Below are 22,886 nucleotides of genomic sequence, written 5' to 3' on the forward strand. Positions count from 1 at the left end.
GACGGGCTGTCATACAGGAGACCAAATCATCACATCTTTTTATACAGGAAGAGAGCTGGAGCAAGCTGGGAAGAGAATGAGAAATGGAGGGATGCACAAACACAGAACGAGCACGAGGCAAGTTTGGAAATCAAACTGCTTATTGGTGTCATGCTATCATTTTTGTAATTTGCTTGATTAACTAAGCTGCCAACAGAGCAAACTTCTCCAAACCATCTGTCCATCCATCCACCCATCTATTCATTCATGCATGTTTTTCTGTTCATCCAGGGTCAGGTCACGGGGGAAGTTGCCTATGCATTGAAGCCCAAACTTCCCTCCCCCGAGTCTCTTCCAGGGGGATCCCCAGGCATACCCAGGCTACCCGGGTCTTCCCCAGGGCCTCCTCCTGCCAGGATGTACTGGAACACCTCACTAGGATTAACACTGTGTGTGTGTTGGGATTTTTCTTTGGCTTTTTATTGATTTGTTTAATTCTTATAACAAAAGAAGCCTTCACGAATGGTTTTAAGAGAAGAAGCAGGTGAGTAAAATAATATACACTGGAATCTCCAAGAAGTAAGGAGACTCACATTCAAAGCAGTACGTGTTGAAGGTCACCAAACACCTTGTCGCTTGTTACAAAAGTTTTTGTGTTTTGTTTTGGCGTTCTAAAGTGTTAAAATGGGATGTGTGAGCTCCACCTGTGACGCAAAACATCTCTGCATTATACTTTAATCATTACTCATTGAAAACATTATTGAAGAGTGTTTAATGTGTTCTATGTCTTAATGTTTACACCTAATTAATAGTCAAGAATGTTTAAATGATATTAAAACAGTGCCTGAAAAGTAAATAAATGTTTTTGATTGGAACTGCTTTATCCTGGAGTGGATTATTTTGTATTTCCATTATTTAAATTGATTTCCTACCCTCAACAAATCAGGTCAACAAGTGTCCCTGAGTAGATTGCGTTCAACCTTAGAGGTAACGCTGGATTTTTGTATTTTGAACAGCACAAATATTTACTATTTCAAAGGGTGACTAACTTTAATACTTAATAAATGTGTCCTTTTAAAGGTTATGATTGGTATTTTTAATAAAGCTTTCAAACGTTTTCTAGTATTATCATTATTACTGTACGTAAGTTTTGGATTAGCACAGTGAGGATCCGAAGAATATCCTTTAACCTGACCAGCAACTTTGTGTTCTCAAAAATCTGATCTTCATTGACTCATGACCTTGTCAAGTGTTATATAATCTTCAGACTTTTTAGGTTCACACACACGCATGCGCGCACACACACACAAAAATCATTTTCATGCAAAAAAAATAAATAAATGATATTTACCAAAATGACAACATTGACACAAGACAGTTACATAAGTAGATGGCCATCTGCTTAGTGTCAGTATTTCTATGACTAGTCCCATACAGCGTTTGGATCTTTTTGACATTACTGTCTTTTTCCTAAGAATGCTCTTTGAGAGCAAGCCGTCACGATGGTGAGCTTTCAGTAGAGTGGCTGCACCTCTAACCGGAGTTGGCCGTCTGTTCATTCTTTCCGGATTGAATTACTTCACTCAATTCAGAGGAAGCTTTTTTCGATCTTTTAGCCCCCATCAAAGGGAATTTTGTCAGGACAGATTTGGAAAAGGCTGCTAAAGCAGAGATCACAGGCATAATTAATGTATTCACACCATATTGACGAACTCAATGTCCTACACAGGACAAAAAGAAAAAAACTACATTACACAAAAGTAAAAGCCGCTACTAAATAGGACAAAGTTGAGGAATACACCATACGTGTTCATGCACACAACTAAAAGGCTATAGTAGTGTGATAACGGCACTTCTTGATGGCAAACAAAAGATTGAAATAATAACATACCATTCTCCCAGGGCCTCTAAGCAGCGCATTCTGCCCAAGATGAGTTCTGGATCCTCTTTGTTCATGTCGATCTTCTTGTCATATGCCACCAGAGCATCTTCCCACTCATGGAGCTTCTCATACCAGGTGGCTTGGATTTCCTAATCAAAAGGTAGATATATATATAGCAGCATTGTTTGGACTGACACATTACAAAAGTGAGGCAATTGCAGTCTTATTTTTTTTGTAAGGCATTCATTATGAGATGTATTATTCCAGGAGCATTCTTAGTAATATGCCTTTAAAAACATTTTAATGTTGTTGTGACCAGGCATTGTCTTTCCATGGCTTGGCTTCTGTTTCTCTTCATACTGTTTTCTTGTACAGTATGAATGTACTGTCCATGGCAGGCTTTTCAGTCACTGTTGCACTGTACAATCATTGGACCTTCTAGATGTCAGCCATTATTCCAGCACCACTGATTGCTTGTGATGTCACAAATGTACAACCCCAATTCCAATGAAGTTGGGACGTTGTGTTAAACAAATAAAAACTGAATACAATGATTTGTAAATCATGTTCAAGATATTTACTGTTCAAACTGATAAACGTTTTTGTTTTTAGCAATAATCATTAACATAGAATTTGATGGCTGCAACACGTTCCCAAAAAGCTGGGACAGGGTCATGTTTACCACTGTGTTACATCACCTTTTCTTTGAACAACATTCAATAAACGTTTGGGAACTGAGGACACTAATTGTTGAAGCTTTGGAGCTAGAATTCTTTCCCATTCTTGCTTGATGAACAGCTTCAGCTGTTCAACAGTCCGGGGTCTCCGTTGTCGTATTTAATGCTTCATAATGCACCACACATTTTTAATGGGAGACCGGTCTGGACTGCAGGCAGGCCAGTCTAGCACTCCTTTACTACGAAGCCACGCTGTTGTAACACGTGCAGAATGTGGTTAGGCACTGCTTTGCTGAAATAAGCCGGGCGCTCCATGAAAAAGACGTTGCTTAGATGGCAGCATATGTTTCTCTTCTCTCTTCTTTCATGAAAAAGACGTTGCTTGGATGGCAGCATATGTTTCTCTTCTCTCTTCTTTCTATGTTTTCGTTAATGGTGCCTTCACAGATGTGTAAGTTACCCATGCCATTGGCACTAACACACATCATCACAGATGCTGGCTTTTGAATTTTCCGTCCATAACAGTCCGGATGGTTCTTTTGCTCTTTGGCCCGGAGGACACGACGTCCACAATTTCCAAAAACAATTTGAAATGTGGACTCGTCGGTCCACAGAACACCTTTCCACTTTGCGTCAGTCCATCTTAGATGAGCTCGGGCCCAGAGAAGCGGGCGGCGTTTCTGGGTGTTGTTGATAAATGGCTTTTGCTTTGCATAGTAGCGTTTAAAGTTGCACTTAGGGATGTAGCGCCAAACTGTATTTACTGACATTGGTTTCCTGAAGTGTTCCTGAGCCCATGTGGCGATATCCTTTACACATTGACGTCGGTTTTTGATGCAGCGCCGCCTGAGGGATCGAAGGTCACGGGCATTCAATGTTGGTTTTCGGCCTTGCCGCTTACATGCAGTGATTTCTCCAGATTCTCTGAACCTTCTGACGATATTATGGAGCACAGATGATGAAATCCCTAAATTCCTTGCAATTGTACGTTGAGGAACATTGTCCTTAACTGTTTTACCACCTGTCCCAGCTTTTTTGGAACGTGTTGCAGCCATAAAATTCTAAGTTAATGATGATTTGCTAAAAACAATAAAGTTTATCAGTTTGAACATGAAATAGCTTGTCTTTGTAGTGTATTCAATTAAATATAGGTTGAACATGATTTGCAAATCATTGTATTCTGTTTTTATTTATGTTTAGCACAATGTCCCAACTTCATTGGAATTGGGGTTGTGCATGTTAAGAGCAATGTTTGGCATTTTTCCTGCCAACACTGTGATTAACACCAGCAGACCTCTATAATTGAAACTTGCAAATGTAAACGGTAGGTAAGAGTGGTTCTTGATATAGACTTTCGCTCCTGCTCAAACTGTAAACAATGTGTATTCTATTGAGTTCTATGTGAGCAAATGTTCTTTCCTTCGTTTGGTGCCATTAATATTCGTTTTTATTGACCAATGCAATTTACATCTTTTTCCTTGTCGCTGTTGCCTCGGTAACTCTCCAAAGCTACAATATTGAATTATAATGGCTCCATTTAGTGTGCTACAAGAAAGCAAAAAAGGTGCCAGATAAGGTAATGTGTTTTCTATATAGTCAAAAGTGAAGATTAATTTGCTAATGTGTGCATTTTCAATTAAATTTTAGTCTGAACAACTGGGAAAACGTTCCCCCCCCCCCCCTTCTAAAAGACAAGTCAGACGAGTTAATGGGTTTCCCACGAGTAAATGGGTTTCCCACATGCTGCATTTTAAGAACAGGGTGTTCCGCGGGTACACACACTTAAAGCTTAAAGTATATAGTTACAATTAGCAGATAACTCAAGGTTGCAAATATGAAAGATGGTAATATTTATCCCAATTAATTAGCCTGAAAAGCAACAGATTAACTAGTCCAATCTTTTAAAATGTCAATAACACCTAATCTAGTCACACATAATGATTGCAGAAGGGACTCTGGCGTATTTAAGCACTTATGTGACTTTACTTTAAGTGTAGGACAAAAAAAATTAATACTTACCAGCTCACCAAAATGTTTCATGGCATACTCCAACACACCCGATGCAGCTTCTGGCTGCTGCAGTTTATTGTTGATACTGAAAAATAAGACATAGTTTGACCTTGTTGTGACCTTGACCTCCAAAGAACTTGTGTTGCATACAGAACGTATCACATTTTGGTACCTACTTGTGACAACAAGAAAAAATGTAGCTTGTAATCCTCTGCCAAGGCTAAACAATGCCAAATAGCTGATTCCTGCTTACTAGCTTGACAGTTAAATGTGATAATGTACATAACTGAAACATGAAAGGAACCAGCCTTTATGTGGAACACTGATGAGCCATTAATAAATGAGTTTTATAAATAAATAGATAATTAAATATTTTCTATTATTATTCATTTTTAACATGACCTCTTTGCGCTTGGTGTAAGTAACCTCTATTCCATAAGTAGGTTGCAATACCTGTTGCAGCTGACATGTTGGCTTTGGGGAAGTGAAAATCTATCAATCACATTTGGATTTTATACCACTTTTCAGGCATGAAAAAAAAAATGCAACCCAAAGGGCTTCACAGAGATAGAAAAAGACAATTAAAATAGCAGTAAATATACCAAAAGCCACTCCTCCCCTATCACCATCTATAAATGCGATTGCACCCATAGCAACACGCACACCTGCACATACACACAATCACAGCACCTACTGACGAATTGGAGACAACATGTAGGAGTCATCCATACTGAGAGGTGTCACAGACTGCAGCCACACAGAATGCCAGCACAAAGACCACTATGACCGGGGGTGGGGGACTCCCTACATTGTGCAGAGACCCCCAGCCCCTCCAGTCCAGGAGTAACTGCAGGATGACATCTCCGGGGGCAGACCGCACACCTCACCCAGCGTGGAGGCATCCACAATAAATAAAGAGGTAAAACAAAAAACTAAATGAATAAGCAAATTAGTAGATAAATGTCTAAACGAATAATAAAGAAATCCCTTAAAAGCTAAACCAAACAGATGAGTCTCGAGCTTCATTTACCCATCTACGATCTGAATTCAGGCACCTCCACCCATTACCAGAAAGTATTACATTGATTGGTATGTAAACCCTCATTCTAGACACAGACAACAAATAACTTAATTATACCATAATAATTATTGCAACTAAGCAGTCTTATACATTCCCAAGTTAATAGGATATTGTTGTAGTAAACTGACTGACATGTGTCACACTTTTTCATAAATGTGTTATCTGTCACCACAGCTCCAGTTTGAACACCCTAAACTCAACGACATCTGGAAAAACTCCCGTGAAAGGCAGCTCTACTGTTCTTCCTTCATGGCAAAACCCACGAGCGGCCACAGCAAATATGTCTGTAAAATGATGCGTTTGATAAATGCTGGAATGCACTGGAGTTCGTGAGGACTGTCGATGAGGGATATCTCAACATATTTGTCAGAAAGTGCTTTTGACACACAGTGGAGGGCATAATGTGATCAAATGGCTCAGCAAGTGACCAGTGCAAGCAATCTAAATTGAATCTGCGACAGGTACATTTTTATGCACACCAGGAATTGACTTGAATAAAAGCAAATGTAACCAACCACGGCTCATGTACTCTTGAATGATCATCATTCGCCAGCATGGTTAACATGAGAGCACCTTTTTAGCAGTCGGTCCAGAATTTTAAAAATACCAAGAACAAAGTCATAAAGCTGGCTTTTCATCAACATCTTCAGAATTGTAATTAAAATATATTAGAACAACAGTAACAAGCTCCACAACAGCCTGAGCAATCCTAATTTGGATCAGCACCAAATAGCAAACCTTCATTGAGGGTTATAGTCACCTAATTTTTGTTTTGTTTGTGTAAAGGACATTATAAAAATGGATCTGGGTTTTGTGTCTATTCTAAAACTAAAAGCACTCTTTTTTTGCTGTTTTGTTTTGTTTATAGATCATGTTGACCATGCCCTGGATGAGGATAAAAGCAATGCATAATGGAATATACTATTGTATCATACCTTAATAATGAATGAAATTCGTACTTTGTCGAAAGTCGTACTAGAGCAGCTCCAACTACCAAAGACAAATAAAGATGATTCTGATTCTGAAAAGATGATAATATATGTAAAAACATTGATGAAACAGTTAAATCCCTGGACCATAGTCTTTGGTAAGCAAGATTACACTCTTTGATTATTGACAATATCAGTTGTGGCGGATGTATAGTCATTAGTCAAAAAGGATTTGTCGTTAAATTATTGACTAGTAAGCACCAAATGAACAAAGTAACCGGGCATCTATACCCTGCAACACACGAGCAGACAAGGAATCCTCAAATAGCCCAGATGTGGTTTTCATCAGAGGAGACAACTGTGAATAAGAGTCTTCTCTCCTACGGACCCTGGAGATTTATTTGTCTCATAGCTCAACCCATCTGGCTGAAAGCTTCCAGGACACAAGGAGTCTGAACACATCCATATGACAAGGCTCAAACATCATGTTCTCTATCATAACTGTTAGCAAGCACAGAACTTCAAGACGAGTGTCAAGCTTCTCTCTCGTTGAGGAGGAAAACCATCATGAGACGAGACAACGTAGAACCTTTTTTTCTGAATTGAAAGGCCCACCTTTCAATCTTCTCAATCTGTTAATCAAACTTTCTTGGGAAGTGACAGCCAAGGGTTGAAGCTCTGTCCCGAGTCAGAATAATTAATTATTAATGCAAATTCAGAAAATGTGCCATGTATGCTAAAACAAAGTACATAGACGTTAAATTCCTTAAAGATATTGGCAAATTCTCCACTAAAAGGGAAGAAAACTGATACCAATTGTAAAGGGGAATGGCCAGTCAACTGATTTTAAAATATAAACAAATTAAAAGAAACTTCAGAGACCATTACATTGAAAAAGGACAATTTCAGACTGTATAGATATATATCGGCATGAAGTTGGTTTACACCGTCTGAACAAACAGGTTTGCTTTTCAAATTGAATGACTCGGAACTTTTATTGCCCTTTCGATTACAAAAAAAGATCTTTGGTCCACATTTGTTCTTCAAATATCCAAGAGGAAATGTGATTGTGCAATACAGTTCCTGTAAAATAAAATAAGGAATCATCATAATCTATCTTGGCTTTCCACAATTAATCCTAGGACTGTAACTCTAGAAAAATTTATGTTGGATTGTGATAATTTTATACATTTGATCATCTTCGACTTAAAGACTCAATCAACCTTTACTAAAAATGGAAGAACGTACGATTCGTCTAATATAATTTTAAATCCCCGAACGTAGGCAAAGCTAACAAAGAGGAATACCAAGCCTCGCTACTGGACCTAATCGAATTAGAAAGAAATCCACTTGAACCTGGATGTATGAGGCCAGCCAAATACACATCTAAACCTCTAATGTCATACATAATATTTTGAAAAGGGGAATGGCAATGCACAGTACAGATATTACAGGTCCATCAAACATCCAGGTATTCACATAAGAATACGTAGTGCTGAGATATTTTTTGCATGTGGCTCAGAGTTTGGCAATTTTATTTGAAGGGGCACGTATGTTTTATCCAGCAACAATATGTAGAGGGCTAACCAACGTTATTAGACAACCACAGCATGCACAATGTGATTTATCAAACCTGAGACGAATTACGATGGCTGATTTTGCATCTTTTTATAGTGTCTATGATTGCAGGTGCAACCAGCAAACAATGCAGTACCAGGGTAGAACAGGCCAAATTACAGATGGCAACGGGAACTTTTCCGTTCGTGTAAACATTTTTAAAAATGCCAACAAAAATGAGCGCAGCATATCATCAATTTTGGAGCTTCTGAACATCACAAGAAGGAGTCGTGTCATGTCACCAATGGCAAAACTCCTTTTAGCTCTGTATTTCCGTGCGTCTGAGTCATTTCAGCGCACCATGACAATTGGTGCTGAAATTTTCTGGGTGTTTCATAATGATGGTGATTGAGACATAGGCTGGTTAACACTTCAAGTAAAGGCATGTACAGCCAACTGCTCGCTTTTACTGGAGCACCAGAGGCCAAAGTTTAGTAACGACGGTAAAAAAAAAAAAAAATAAATACAAAGTCCATGCTGATGCAGGATTCACTCATATGACAAACGGGCGAAATTTGATTTATTTGTTTTCAAAGCAATCTTATGCAGGATAGACACACACTGTACCTGTACAACCAAATAGCACACACTCGGGATGAGTTAAAGGAAACAAAACGTGGGTTTTATGCGGTCGCTGGCTCCCCCAAAATTATCGGTGCGATCAATTAATTTTCCATTTTTTTATTTTAACTTAGTAATATGTTTGCCTTTTCCACTAACACTTCATTTTGCACTTGTCTTGCACTCCCAAATGTACCATGGTGAAAACCCAAAAGACCAAAAGCGCAAAACTCTTTTTTAAACATGCTAGCCTACACAAATTTTTACACCTTTTGTCAGTGCGCACATTCTGTCAGAGTGACTGAACACCCAATTTAGCACCCGCCATTTGTGATCTTAGTAAAAGATCGTAATCTTAGTAAATCACACAACACACCCACCAACAGCTTGCGCTATTTAGAATCTTTGTAAATCAGGCCCAAAGGGTTTTACGTCTTTATTAAGCAACAGACTTCAAAGCTCTATATGACTTTGGAGAAAATGAGGCATAGTTGGATGAGAGAGACATGTCGGTAAAGGAAGTTACCTCAATCCAAATTGTCCTGGGATAAGAGTAGCTGAGCGAGAGGTTAGACCTCTGACACCATAAACCTGTCGAGGCATATGTTGCAATATTAGTCATTCGAACTGCTCTAAGTGCTAGAGGACTCTGCATCTATTTGCACAATTGTTTTTTGTCAATGTCTTTATGTCTCCAAAGTGTTCCGTAAATTGACTGTCTGTTGTACGAGAGCGGCTCCAACTACCGGAGACAAATTCCTTGTGTGTTTTGGACATAATTGGCAAATAAAGAGGATTCTGATTCTGATGTACTTTTACCAAACAGATTCTATTCAATGAGATAACATTGGTTCTTTCCAACACAGAGAAGAAAAAGCAGGCAATGGTTTCTGTTTTTTTGTTTTTGTTTATTTTGTTGCCTCATGTATGTTGGCTTTCAGCCGGAGAAACTATTGAAACACCATCACCGACTGGGAGACCAGAGCAGACCGTGTTTCGTGAGCTCATCAGCTTCAGGTTAAGAGGCCAGTTGAACAAAGTCCCCTGGTGCCCCCTCCCCCCAAAAAACTGGAAGTGACCTCATTGGAATGCTGTTGTTAGTTTGTGAGCAAGAAAGTCTGGACTTGGCTGCATATTAACAATATTCTCAGTAGGGCTATTGCAGAAATACTCCCTACTTTAAGATCAACATATACAATTAGGTGATACACAGATTCAACACAAATTATCAAAGGATTATGTGAAACGAGAGAGTTCACCCTCACACATAGATTGCAAAGGCAACCCTAAACATTGTGGGTTTAATATCCCAGTGTCACTAACATTTCTCATGATCCCATACCACATAGAGAATGTTCTATTCAAATAATTGTGGGCAATCTATGCTCTATCCACTCACGATGTTTGTCTGAGCTACTGGTTTGGAGGGTTGCAAACTGTTACTTGACGGAGTGGTTTGCATTTGCTGTATAACAGATACCACCTGGCAGTCATCGCTAGCTTAAGCCACCATGACACGTGAAAGTCTGCCAAGACATGAAGTCAGCCACTCAGAGCCGCACAATACCACCAGTGTATTCATATAGTCTCCCACGTCATGGAAAATAGTATAATAGCATTTTAGTGTAGTTTATTTAATCCAAATTCGCAAGGTTTAACTGGATAGCAGATCATCTATTGCACTTTTTTTAAATATATAAATCAAGCCCAGTGCAGGTAATTCATCTCATTTCATAAAACTATAGGGTGCTTTTAAACCAGCATACGTTTTACGTTTAGCGTCCGTTTTAATCAATCACTCTTGTTTTTCCTCCCCTGCCGGTGTTTTTAAAAAGATTTTTTTTTGTGGTGAGAAAGTGAACAGACCTCCATTCGATTCAATTAGCAAATGAATGAATACCTGAACCACATAATGATAAGGTAACAACTAAACAAAGGCTTTGAGGTTTAACGTGGTTTGTTTGTACAGTATGTCGCCTGATAGCAAAATGTCTTTTTTTTCTTTTTTTCTATAAATCATGTGAATGAGGATAATTTTATCAAGACGTCTTAAACTGTGCTTGATTATTTGCTAGTGTACTGTGACTTGATAGATTGGATACACAGTGTACAATCATTAACTTATCAACAATTATCGACAATATTGCTGCATGCTGGATTTACCCGTGCTGTTTCATACCAAACGTTCTTCCTGTTATATTCTTGCAAATAATAGGAGCGCAATCTTGGTTTTTGATTGGATTTTAAAACTTTTTAAAAGAAAACCTATCCCTCAAAAAACGTACACCAGAACTACTTCCTAAAAAATTATTATGCACCAATCATCATTCAACCAAGTGTCTTTACCTGGCTGAGTTACAACATACAAGGTAAACAGTGCCAGTATGTATGTGCAAGTACGCTGTGTCTTTTAAGTTGTACACTCAGTTTGGTTTGCCACCGTACACTTTCAAATGGTAAACCTTCATGTGCTGTGTTTTTCCACTGCGGGATGTTCAGGTGGCATGGTTTCGTCAGCCAATAAAAAGTGTGATATCTTAGCAGCAAAAGATAAGCAAACTGAGGTTGACGAAGCAAATATTCACTGTAGTAACAACAATTTTGAATGGTGTTTTAAATTACTATCGATTTTCATATCCGCTGGCAATTTTGAGGGAAGACGCCTACCTCAATCTTCAACCTTAGGTTTAATGAAAACCATATTGCTAAAATGTGATGTTTAGCTTTTATATCCATCTAATATTGACACATCTTAACCCGTACAGGGTCACAGAGAGCTGGAACCAAGCCTAGTCGTTATGCCACAGACTGCCAGTCAACTAAGGCTCGACATATAGTGATAAACATATACATATGGGCAACTGAAGCCTTCAGTTCCCCCAAACTGGTGTTTCTGTGTGGTGGGAAGATGCAGCCACACCCATTCATAATAAGATCATTAAAACTCTGGGCCTCAGCAAGCCACTAGCTCAAAGAAAACTGTTGGTAGAGTGAGGGAGCCATGCTTATCACTACACAAATGAGATATTTTGAGTATCAGAATTAAATAATAATAATAATTAAAGGAAAGGATTGGTAGGACAGATAAAAAAAGGGTTACAGATAATAAATGCTATGTAATTCAAAATGTTGAGAAATAATCTGCTGCTCTTTTTTTCATCCCATGTAATTGAACCCATGAGTGTTCTGATGTGGTCACTGCTTAATACCAAAATATCTTAGTTTATATAGTGACAGAAAAGCCTCCAGTGAGCATTTTGTCACTACAGCCTTATGGCAGCCACGACATTAGGGTAAATGCAATTAGCCCGACAGGTGTTCCAAATTGATTGCACAAAGGGCAAAAAAAATCTGGTAAAGACACAGGAGGGTGTTTTAGTGAGCATATCGTGTAGCACCTGATGAGTTAGAAGCGTTTGAGGGTGCTGTTTCCAAGGAAAAACTGTGTACTTGTAAACATAAAAATAACATCCAGCTGGATCTTCCTGTGCAAGCACTGAATGACAGAGTCTAGGGCAAGTAAAAAGGAAAGTGATGCCGCTGGGATGCATTGCTGGGGAGTGAGATGTGACTAAGAGTAGTTAGGCAAATGAGGAAATGCAGGAAGGCAAATTAACCGCATTTTCCCATAAAGACAGAATGATGCACATCGGTGACTTAAGGTTATAGGATTCATGAGGTCAATGACCACCTATTATCACTTCACAAACCTTCCCCACAATTATTTAGAGCAGAGACAAATTTAAACGACAAAAAACGATTTCATATAAACTTGAGTAACAACTTCATGGTAAATATATTAGAAATTCTGTCGCTGAATTAATGAAGTCTACCAGATTCCTGTTTTATGCTAAAATATTGATATATTATGTTTACCATATGTCAGATTAAATAAAAAAAAAAATTAAAAAAAAAGAGAAATTTTTCCACGCTGAGCTTTGGCCTATATTTAAGAAAAGCGCTCTAACCTTCAAGTGCTGGACACGTCTTGGCATGTGAGGACCTGATTTAATGAACAACTATTACTCACCAATAATATAGTCAAACCTGCAGAGGAGAACTGAAAATGCAGTAAGGAAAACTACATTGCAGCCATAAAACCATCAAAAACCATGTATAAAATCCCAAGTTTTTCTGTATCTTAATTTTTAAAAGTAAATTACTGAATTTAGCAGCTGACTTAAAACTCCAAATCCCCTTGGAACGTCAAGCAGCCAGTTCTTCTGCATCTGTGGCTTTTTAATACATCAGAGGTACAGTAGATATAATTTTAAATTATGTTCCAGGGGCCAAGCACCAAGCAGAACGTGAGTACAGCTTCTATGGAATAAGTAAATTGGAAGGAACGGTAGAGGGGCAGGGATGAGAACAGACTTACACCCAGAGGGTTGAGCGCTGGGAGAAAAGGGGAGGAACCACATGCAAATACTTAAGATGCTCTGGGAGAAGAGGTCTTCATTGAGGAAACAAGTGTGAGCTGCTGTTCAAAGAAGACAACCTGACTGATTGCGTTTGGGCTCTAAAGGCAATCAGGAGCAACCGAGTGAAAATATAGAACATTTTCAATATGTCAAAAGTATTTCTCAGCATTGTGGCAGTCACCATTCTTGTGGTGGCAGGGACATGGGCCCAGAATCCCAGGAAGGCACCGAAACCACCAAAGCCATCCAAGGCTCAGTGTTGCGATGAGGTGCGCTCTCTCAAGGTTCAAGTGGCCAATCTTACCAGTCTCCTTGGGGAGCTGAGTCGCAAGCAGGAGGCAGACTTGATGACTGTCGTGAGACAAATCATGGATCTGGACAAGCAGAACCGGCAGCAGGAAGCCAGGGTCACTGAGGCTGAGAGCAAGTACTCTGAAATTAACAACCGTGTGGAGATCATGCAGCTTCAGACCCTGCAGTCTGCTCCTCAGACGACAACAGGTGAGCATCAATGGTTTCTTTATTGTGTATGTTAACAGTAGCACAACTAAAATTAAAATGCTACTTTTAGTAGATAAGTATTTTAAAATGTTTGGATTAGAATCTTTTTGTATCGCTACTATTTTAAACCACCACCAATGATCAGCCATCATCAACCGATACCCATGTAAACATGCCTGTGAGAATCAGTAATTAGTCTTGGCTGTATTTGACCCAAAGTCTTCATTTGGAACTATAATGTCCATATCTGTAGGAACGTCAATCACGTCTTCGGTCAAAGCCATATAGTTTCAGCATTAACACGACACTTGATCAGTGCTGGCTGCCACAGCGAGGTAAACCAGGCATGACATTGTTTATTATTTCAGTACCTTTACTGTGTGGTCTCACAGGGTCATGTCACTGGAAAACAGAACAAAGACCTTTGCACAACTTGGCGAATTAGACAGGAAAGCAGAGCAGGAAAGGAGTTGGCTATAGATTGAAATTTACACATAGATTAGAGGAAATTCTGGGTTTTCAAGGTAAAGGAAACATTCCTTCCTAATGATCAAGTATTACTACGCAATTATGAAAGGTGGGGGGGGGGAGATAAAAATACATCCGATGCATGTCTATCTTTTGATCTTTTGGGATGGGAGTTAAACCTGGACATCAATTTATTTCAAGTGTTTCAAATGACTGGCAATGTTCTCTTATGCAGATGCCATATATGACTGTGCATCACTCTACAGCAAGAACTATAAGATTTCTGGCGAGTATAAACTTCCAAAAGATGAGTTCCTGGGAACAACTGATCTCAGTGTGAGTACTACTGAAGCCTTCTGTATTTTGTGTATTGCATCATTATGAAAATGTTGGTAGAGCATCATAAGCATTTGGATTTTTACTCTGGTAACACATTTTGAAAATGCTTTTAGGTGTTCTGTGATATGGAGACAAATGGAGGCGGCTGGACTCTAATCCAGAGGCGCAAAATTGGTCTGACATCATTTAACCGTGACTGGAAGCAGTACAAAACCGGATTTGGATCAATCCGTGGAGACTTCTGGCTTGGCAACGACCACATATTCCGTCTAACAAGGCAGCCCAGTGTGCTCAGGATTGAGATGGAGGTAGGGTTTGGCAAAGACAGCTCTAGACACTTAAACCATGCATAAAACATTTTTATAACCAATACGTTTGTGTCCACAAAACTGACTACATTCCCATTAAACATTCAAAATGTAGGATTGGGAAGGCGAGGCTCGTTATGCTGAGTATGGGTTTTTCACTGTGGCCAACGAGCTCAACAGCTACAAGCTCTTCCTTGCCCACTACAGTGGGAATGCTGGAGATTCCCTGCGCTACCATAACAACACCAACTTCAGCACCCTCAACAAAGACAATGACAAGTGTGTAGATGACTGTGCTTCATTACGCAAAGGTAACTCATAACACCAAATCAGAGAAACCAATGGAACAATGCCAGTTTCAAGGAGACTGTCAAACAACATAACATCAGTTCTAATAAATTGTCTCAATTCAATGTCCTCTCCTTGTAGGTGGTTACTGGTATAACTGCTGCACTGACTCCAACTTGAATGGAGTTTTTTACCGCTACGGTGAGCACATGAAGAGCACAGATGGGATCACTTGGTACGGATGGCATGGTCCCAACTATTCCCTCAAAAAGGTGGAAATGAAGGTCCGGCCAGTAGGTTTCCAGCCATAAGTTCGACAGCTGTACATCCTGGATCGAGATCAAATGAGATCTCAATTATACGTGGTCGACCAAATGATGGCTTCCCCTCAGCTGACAAAGGAAGGGGATTTGTTTGTATTTGGCCTGTTTAAGTTCAAGTCAGTTGAATGTTTTATTGGTATTGGGTGTGATTGTACATTGTAGTTGTGTGTAATGTATTTATCAGTAAAATATTGTATTTTCTCAAACCTTAAATACAAGCTTTTACCACTGTACCACATGGGTGGCTGGATTATGACTCATTTATAGTACTTGCAAAATCAAGGAAACTTTTTTTTTTTTTTTTGTTTTTAAACTTGATCAGTTCAATTAATGGAGAGTAGCAAATATTTGCCAAGATACTATCTATTTCATGTATGGGTAAAACCTAATTTAATTTTTTGGATTATTTTATTTCTGGAATGCTGCATTTTATTTTAAAACAATTTGTAAAATGTGTACAGAGCTGTAAGTATGCCTTTTTATGTGTTGGAAAATAAACATATTTTTTAAAAGAAATGACATGCCTAACTTGCTCCAACAATTAACTTCACTACTTCTGTGGCTATATAGCTTTATTACATGACTAACGCGATGCATACCAAAGAATTCTCACCATTCATGCCAAACCTACGGTATTTGCTTTGAGTCAGTGACCTCTGACTCTGACCTCTGGTCCCCTCCTGACATAAGGTTCTAAGGCGGTATCACAGGAATGAAGACCACACACTAATATACAATATTTTGCCATCGAGAAAAATGCCGAGCTAACTTCATGAAAGAAACACCTGCATAAGAAGCCCCTGCCTCTAGAAACTCTGCGGTAGGCCTAGACCGATTATTTTCATTTTACAAGGTGCCACATTAAATTATGATAAACATCTAATTAAGCCGGAAATTGTATCCCTTCCCTTTTGGAAGAAATTACCAGTGGAATAAAATCCACCTAAAGCCCTTTGGAATGTGGCGGAAGACTCACTAATCCATGTCTATAAATGTAATCAAACTGGTGGAACCAAACGCAAAAACTTTGTGGAAAATAATAATGTGGGCAATTTGAACTGTGCCACATCACATGCACTTTTGTATATAAAATGGCCTTAACTATTCCCATTGTATGAACTGCATCTGGAGTGGGGCCATCATTAAACTTAATTGCCAGTGGATAACAGTGACATCACAACAAAATGTCCACACCCCTAAAACATGCACGATGAAAGACTTGCATGTCTGTACAGGAGACAATTACAATTTCTAAAAATGTTTGCGATGAGCCGCTGCAGCGACACAAAGCGGAAAGAGTGTTGTGGTTAGCGCACAGTGTTTTTGGATTGTGGTACTAAAGCTCAGTAATATGGAGTTTGTTGTTTCTGTTAGGACTTTCAAATGTCGCCAGAGATGTGTCAAGAGCTCTCGCATTCCTAATTAGATGCTGCTGCATACTTCTTAGCCCCATAGTTGGCTTACGAGTGAAACAATCATGCCTAATGTATAGAAGAAGGTTCAAAGGTTGAACGGTAACGCTTTGTTCAGATATTCCCAAGGAAATGCTGTTCAAATTTCATGATAAGGAGCCACGTGACAAAAAAATAAAATAAAAAATCAACAACTCCTGCAGTAATCAGAAGGTCATTAACACACATCATGACGAATCACTTCACCAGCATGTTGCCTTCGGTATTATCAGAATGGGGATCAGATACCGCATGAGTCACTTTCCCCCCCCAAATACAGCCATGACTCATTAGAGCCACGTTTATGTAGTACTTTTTGCACACCAGCCTGTATATTCTTATTTTATTTTATTTACTTTTTTTTAAATGGAAAATTCGAGAAGAGGTGAGAACCAGATGGGGATACTAAAAACGCGAGAGTGCCTGCTCACATCATTCATCATCATCAAGGCTCCTGAGAAATTGAAAACAGGCCCCTGAGAAACGCAAGTCCAGACACTCAGATGAAAAGGGGCAAATGTCCAATTAGATGCCTGGAAAACTGCTTTCTGCACACCATCCAGAAAACAGAGAAATAATGCAAAAGCAAGAATTATAGATAAGAAATCATTCAAAAGGGGGGTGGAAAACATGACGATTGATATCTAAAGGTTATGAGACTAACGAAATATGTACTGTAATTTCATTTTCTATTTTATTTTATTAGCAATTAACGGTTTGCTTGTATCGCAGTCACCTGTCAAACGTCATTTTTGTAACAATGACTATGCCTAACAAGCAGGAACAATTCTTTAAGTTAAAGTGACTCAATGTTAATAAAGCTATTCACCTAATGGTATTTTAACAATCACTAATATTTACTTAACAAATAGAAAAACACATTCTGCAAAGCTTTAAATACCACCACTTCAAAATGACACTCATAATGAAACAAATAGTTGTCCTTCAGGGATTACAAATAGTATAAAGTATAATTAAATTTTTTAAAACTACATCTAAAATTAATGAATGTGAGGCTTACATTGCTCTGAAATTTCATCAGCTCTGGTGGTAATTTGTTAGGCTTGTGTAGGATCTTATTACTTTTTGTTGAAAATCAGGACCTGTATGACACGTCACCTCCCTTTTGCAATTAGACCGATATGGTTTGTTAATCACAAAGAGGAAATTAAGGAAATTAAGATATTAGATCTGAGCAGTTCCGGTAATAAATCTTGAGTTTTAGCCTCTGCAGAATTTTGTGCTATCCGAGTTGTTTGAATATGATATGTTGATATTAATCACAGCTCAATTCAATTATGCTGCTGGCATTTCAGCCCTACCACTGCACTTATCAGCATTCGCCCGCAATTTCAATTAGGAAACGACTTGCTTTTGTTTCGACCTCCTACCTGATAAGAGACTCGAGGATGAGGGGCGATGGACCTTTTTGAAACTCCAGCTCTTTATAATGCAAAGCCTTGGCATAGGCGCGGCATTTGGCAGCTCTCTCACCAAGCAGGACGATGCCATTGTCATCTCTCAATGGCAGAGGGCCCTGTACAGGAGAACAAATTATACCAAACAAGCTAGATCACTGTTTTAAATAAAGTTGTATTTTTATTTTTTTGTTAACCTCCACACCCATACTGTATAACTAAGAATGTATAAGCGCATCTTCAAACAATTGGGGCATACATGAGTGGCTGCAACCAGCAGAGGCAGTTACTAGACAATGAGGGGCTAGTTCAGCCAGGCAAGCACGGTTTTAGAATAGCACACAGGCTAGTGAAGTCAACACACAAGCTTAAAGAGTTAGCACGTAGTCTCTCCGGTGTGTCCTGGGTCGTCCCCGGGGTCTCCTCACCGGGGAGGCGTCCGGGAAGCATCCGAATCAGATGCCCCAGCCACCTCATCTGGCTCCTCTCGATGTGGAGGAGCAGCGACTCTACTCTGAGATCCTCCTGGATGACCGAGCTTCTCGCCCTATCACTAAGGAAGAGCCTGGACACCCTGCGAAGGAAACTCATTTCGGCCTCTTGTATCTGGGATCTTGTTCTTTCGGTCACGACCCACAGCTCGTGACCATAGTGGAGGGTAGGAACGTAGATCGACCGTTAAGTCGAGAGCCTCGCCTTTCGGCTTAGCTCCTTCTTCACCACAACAGATAGAAATAGAAAGAGATAGAAAGTCCGCATCACTGCACCGATCCGCCTGTCGATCTCCCGTTCCATTCTTCCCTCACTCGTGAACAAGACCCCAAGATACTTGAATTCCTTCAGTTGGAGCAGGATCTCATCCCCGACATGGAGAGGGCACGCCACCCTTTTCCGACCGAGGACCATGGTCTCAGATTTGGAGGTGCTGATTCTCATCCAAGCCACTTCACACTGCGAACCGCTTCAGTGAGAGTTGGAGATCACGGCTTGATGAAGCCAACAGAACCACATCATCTGCAAAAAGCAGAGATGCAATACTGAGGCCACGAAACCAGACCCCCTCTACACCTCGGCTGCACATTGAAATTCTGTCCAGAAAAGTTATGAACAGAATCTGTGACAAAGCGCAGCCTTGGCGGAGTCCAACCCTCACCGGAAACAAGTCCGACTTACTGCCGGATATGCGGACCAAAATCTGACTCCAGTCGTAGAGGGACTGAAAAGCCCGTATCAGGGGGTTCGGTACCCCATACTCCCGAAGCACCCCCCACAAGAGCCCCCGAGGAACACGGTCGAACGCCTTCTCCAAGTCCACAAAACACATGAAGACTGGTTGGACGAACTCCCATGAACCCTCGAGGACCCTGCCGAGGGTGTAGAGCTGGTCCACTGTTCCACGGCCAGGACGAAAACCACACTGCTCCTCCTGAATCTGAGATTCGATTTCTCGACGGACCCTCCTCTCCAGCACCCCTGAATAGACCTTACCAGGGAGGCTGAGGAGTGTGATCCCCCTGTAGTTGGAACACACCCTCCGGTCCCCCTTCTTAAAAAGGGGGACCACCACCCCAGTCTGCCAATCCAGAGGCACTGTCCCCGATGTCCACGCGATGTTGCAGAGGCGTGTCAACCAGGACAGCCCCACAACATCCAGAGCCTTTAGGAACTCCGGGCGAATCTCATCCACCCCCGGGGCCCTGCCACCGAGGAGCTTTATAACTACCTCGGTGACCTCAACCCTAGAGATAGGAGAGCTCTGCTTCCTCATGGTAAGGCGTGTCGGCGGAATTGAGGAGGTCTTCAAAGTATTCTCCCCATCGGCTCACAACGTCCCGAGTCAAAGTCAGCAGCGCCCCATCCCCACAATACACAGTGTTGATGGTGCACTGCTTCCCCCTCCTGAGAGATTCTGCCAGACAATTCCCAGTAGACTCTCACAATACGTTTGGGCCTGCCACGTCGGACCGGCATCTTTTCCCACCATCGGAGCCAACTCACCACCAGGTGGTGATCAGTTGACAGCTCCGCCCCTCTCTTCACCCGAGTGTCCAAGACATGCGGCCGCAAGTCCGATGACACGACCACAAAGTTGATCATCGAACTGCGACCTAGGGTGTCCTGGTGCCTCCCAATCACTGGTCTCACTGTCATTGCCCACGTGAGCATTGAAGTCCCCCAGCAGTCCCCATAGGCACAAACAACAGTCAGGACACATCCCCCCACCCGAAGGCGGAGGGAGACTACCCTCTTGTCTACCGGGATGAACCCCAACGTTCAGGCGCCGAGCCGGGTGGGGCAATAACTATACCCACACCTGAGAGAGTCCAACCCCTCTCGAGAGGGCTGGTACCAGAGCCCAAGCTGTGTGTGGAGGCGAGTCAGACTATACCGAGTCGGAAGTTCTCAACCTCACACACCAGCTTGGGCTTCTCCCCTGCCAGAGAGGTGACATTCCACATCCCTAGAGCCAGCTTCTGTAGCCGGGGACCGGATCGCCAAGGTCCCTGCCTTCGCCAAGGTCCCTTCCCCAGCTCGCACTGCACCCGACCCCTATGGCCCCTCACACAGGTGGTGAGCCCATGGGAAGGGGGACCCACGTTACACTTTCGGGCTGTGCTTCGAGCCCCACCTCCAGGCCTGGCTCCAGAGGGGGGCCCGGTGACCCGCGTCCGGGCAAGGGAAACCTAGATCAATTTGTTTCTTTCTTCATAGGGGTTTTTGGAGCCGTGCTTTGTCTGGTCCCTCACCCAGGACCGGTTTGCCATGTGTGACCCTACCAGGGGCGTGAAGCCCCAAACAACTTAGCTCCTAGGATCATTGGGACACAAAAACCCCTCCACCATAATAAACTGTCGGCTTCCAGGAGGGGCATTCATATTTTCCTCTAGGAAATAGGAACATTTTCAGAGGACAATTTTAAACAGCACAGCTTGAGACATAGAGCTGAGATCACACAAAAAATATGACCTGTCCAGTCCCGCTGTTTAATTACACCTGGGAGATTTGGTGATTTAATGTTCAATGCTGACCTTGTCACTGTGCTCCATGAACTCTGCCAGGTTGAGTAGGGTCTGTGTGACCTCTGCAATGTCCTGCGATGTGAGTGCTAACTCAATGCTGCGGATCAGCTCATCCTGCTGGTCTTCACTTAGCTCGGACCAACAGGATAGGAAAGCCGCGTTGAAAAGGTCCCTGTGGACAGAGATAGTCAAAAGTTAAAAACAGAGTTGTTGGTGAGGAAACCGTGTTTCAACTACCTTACAAACTCACTGATTAACCAAGTGCAATCTGCTTCAAATTTACAGTCATGTGGTCACATCTGGAAGCTACTAGTGCTTGCGACCAGTAGACAGAGCCACAACAACATTTGCGCTGTTGATTTTTGAATTTATTTTGTTTTTCTTTGCTACGTTCAGTGGTACCTATTCATAAAGCAAGTGCTACAAAATGATTAACTGTGTTTTCCCCTATCCTGCAAATAAAGGCCCATTATATTCCATTTTCTTATAGAAGAAACAGGCCGAACCAAGAGGTGGATAAAACTATATGGACAGAAGTCACACACCTTAATCAAATGGTAGACTAATCAGGGGTTAGTTAGACTTTCCTTCAGCCTGAATCTTACTTCTTCAAGTTACAAAGACATTTTGGATAGTCTACATTTCCAACTTTGTGGGAACACTTTATGGAAGGCCCCCCCAGATCAGTGGCCAAAAGACAAACTCAAAACCTTTGAGCAAAGAGATCAAATACATATTTTCTTCCATCTTCAGTTTCTGTATGTGTAATGGCCAGGTGTGCTAATACTTTACTCCGTGTATGACTAATGTGGTGGTGTACCTGGCCAATGGGATGTAGGTTTGAGCCAACGACCAACACGATCGCAGCGCCGGGGAGGAAGACTCCTTCAGGAGGACGACACTTAAGCGTCTCAACCACTCCAGCCAGTCGTCTTTGGAAACCTTTCGAGCGGCGCCCCAGGCCTGTGAGCAACAGATCGTTTTCTAAGGGATTTGATTTGAGAACTACGTGGGAGCAGTCTGTTGGCCATGCATTTCTGTCATGAAATATTTCAAAGAAACTAAGATTTGATTTATTCTAAATTGATTCCAAACCAAACACAAATCAAATGTGATTTTGGTTCTTCTGTTATATTGAGAATTGATATTGATTTTTGATTCATCATTGACGCCACCTTGACTCAGGAGTTTAATTTGTTCAGGGACCAAGCTTGTTACTCAATTGAATAGCACTCTATTATAAACTATATATATATATATATATATATATATATATATATATATATATATATATATATATATATATATATATATATATATATATATTTTTTTTTTTTTTTAGAATATTTGTTAAAAGCTCTGCACTGAGTACAGTTTATCACTATGAAAACTAAGATCTATGAATATAGAACTCAGATATATATATATATATATATATATATATGTATATATATATATAAACATAATAAAATATAAAAGACAATGTAAAGAAATAAACTGGTTTAATAAAGTGTACAGTGGGGCAACCAAGTATTTCGCCAAGTATTTTGTAGTTCTCCCACTTGAAAAGACCAGTATAGCTATGATGAAAATTAGAGGCCTCTCTCATCTTT

General features: G+C 40.8%; 2 protein-coding genes across 3 annotated transcripts in view; one reads left to right on the forward strand and one right to left on the reverse strand.

Moving 5' to 3' along the window:
• The window catches only part of mtor (mechanistic target of rapamycin kinase), a 96,258-nt gene that overhangs the window by 42,976 nt on the left and 30,396 nt on the right, over nucleotides 1-22,886 (reverse strand). For both annotated transcript variants that reach the window (XM_061671837.1, XM_061671846.1), the window contains exons 26-30: nucleotides 22,094-22,236; nucleotides 21,283-21,445; nucleotides 18,227-18,372; nucleotides 4,558-4,633; nucleotides 1,871-2,010 (exon numbers count right to left, since the gene is read on the reverse strand). In XM_061671837.1, the coding sequence (XP_061527821.1) occupies nucleotides 1,871-2,010; nucleotides 4,558-4,633; nucleotides 18,227-18,372; nucleotides 21,283-21,445; nucleotides 22,094-22,236 (668 nt within the window). The remainder of the gene's footprint in view (nucleotides 1-1,870; nucleotides 2,011-4,557; nucleotides 4,634-18,226; nucleotides 18,373-21,282; nucleotides 21,446-22,093; nucleotides 22,237-22,886) is intronic.
• angptl7 (angiopoietin-like 7) lies at nucleotides 13,187-15,900 on the forward strand. The gene is made up of 5 exons (XM_061688270.1): nucleotides 13,187-13,658; nucleotides 14,362-14,462; nucleotides 14,579-14,773; nucleotides 14,889-15,084; nucleotides 15,203-15,900. The coding sequence occupies exons 1-5, from the start codon at nucleotides 13,304-13,306 to the stop codon at nucleotides 15,370-15,372; spliced, it is 1,017 nt and encodes a 338-aa protein (XP_061544254.1). The 5' UTR covers nucleotides 13,187-13,303; the 3' UTR covers nucleotides 15,373-15,900.

This window comes from Phycodurus eques, chromosome 1, assembly GCF_024500275.1.
Source record: "Phycodurus eques isolate BA_2022a chromosome 1, UOR_Pequ_1.1, whole genome shotgun sequence".
NCBI classification, from domain to species: domain Eukaryota; kingdom Metazoa; phylum Chordata; class Actinopteri; order Syngnathiformes; family Syngnathidae; genus Phycodurus; species Phycodurus eques.

Excerpts from the sequence above, each read along its gene's own strand:
- angptl7 (XM_061688270.1), top strand. The coding sequence starts at position 13,304 with ATGTCAAAAGTATTTCTCAGCATTGTGGCAGTCACCATTCTTGTGGTG. Across the intron at positions 14,774-14,888 it reads TGCTCAGGATTGAGATGGAG|GATTGGGAAGGCGAGGCTCG; the intron begins GTAGGGTTTGGC and ends TTCAAAATGTAG. Across the intron at positions 15,085-15,202 it reads CTGTGCTTCATTACGCAAAG|GTGGTTACTGGTATAACTGC; the intron begins GTAACTCATAAC and ends CTCTCCTTGTAG.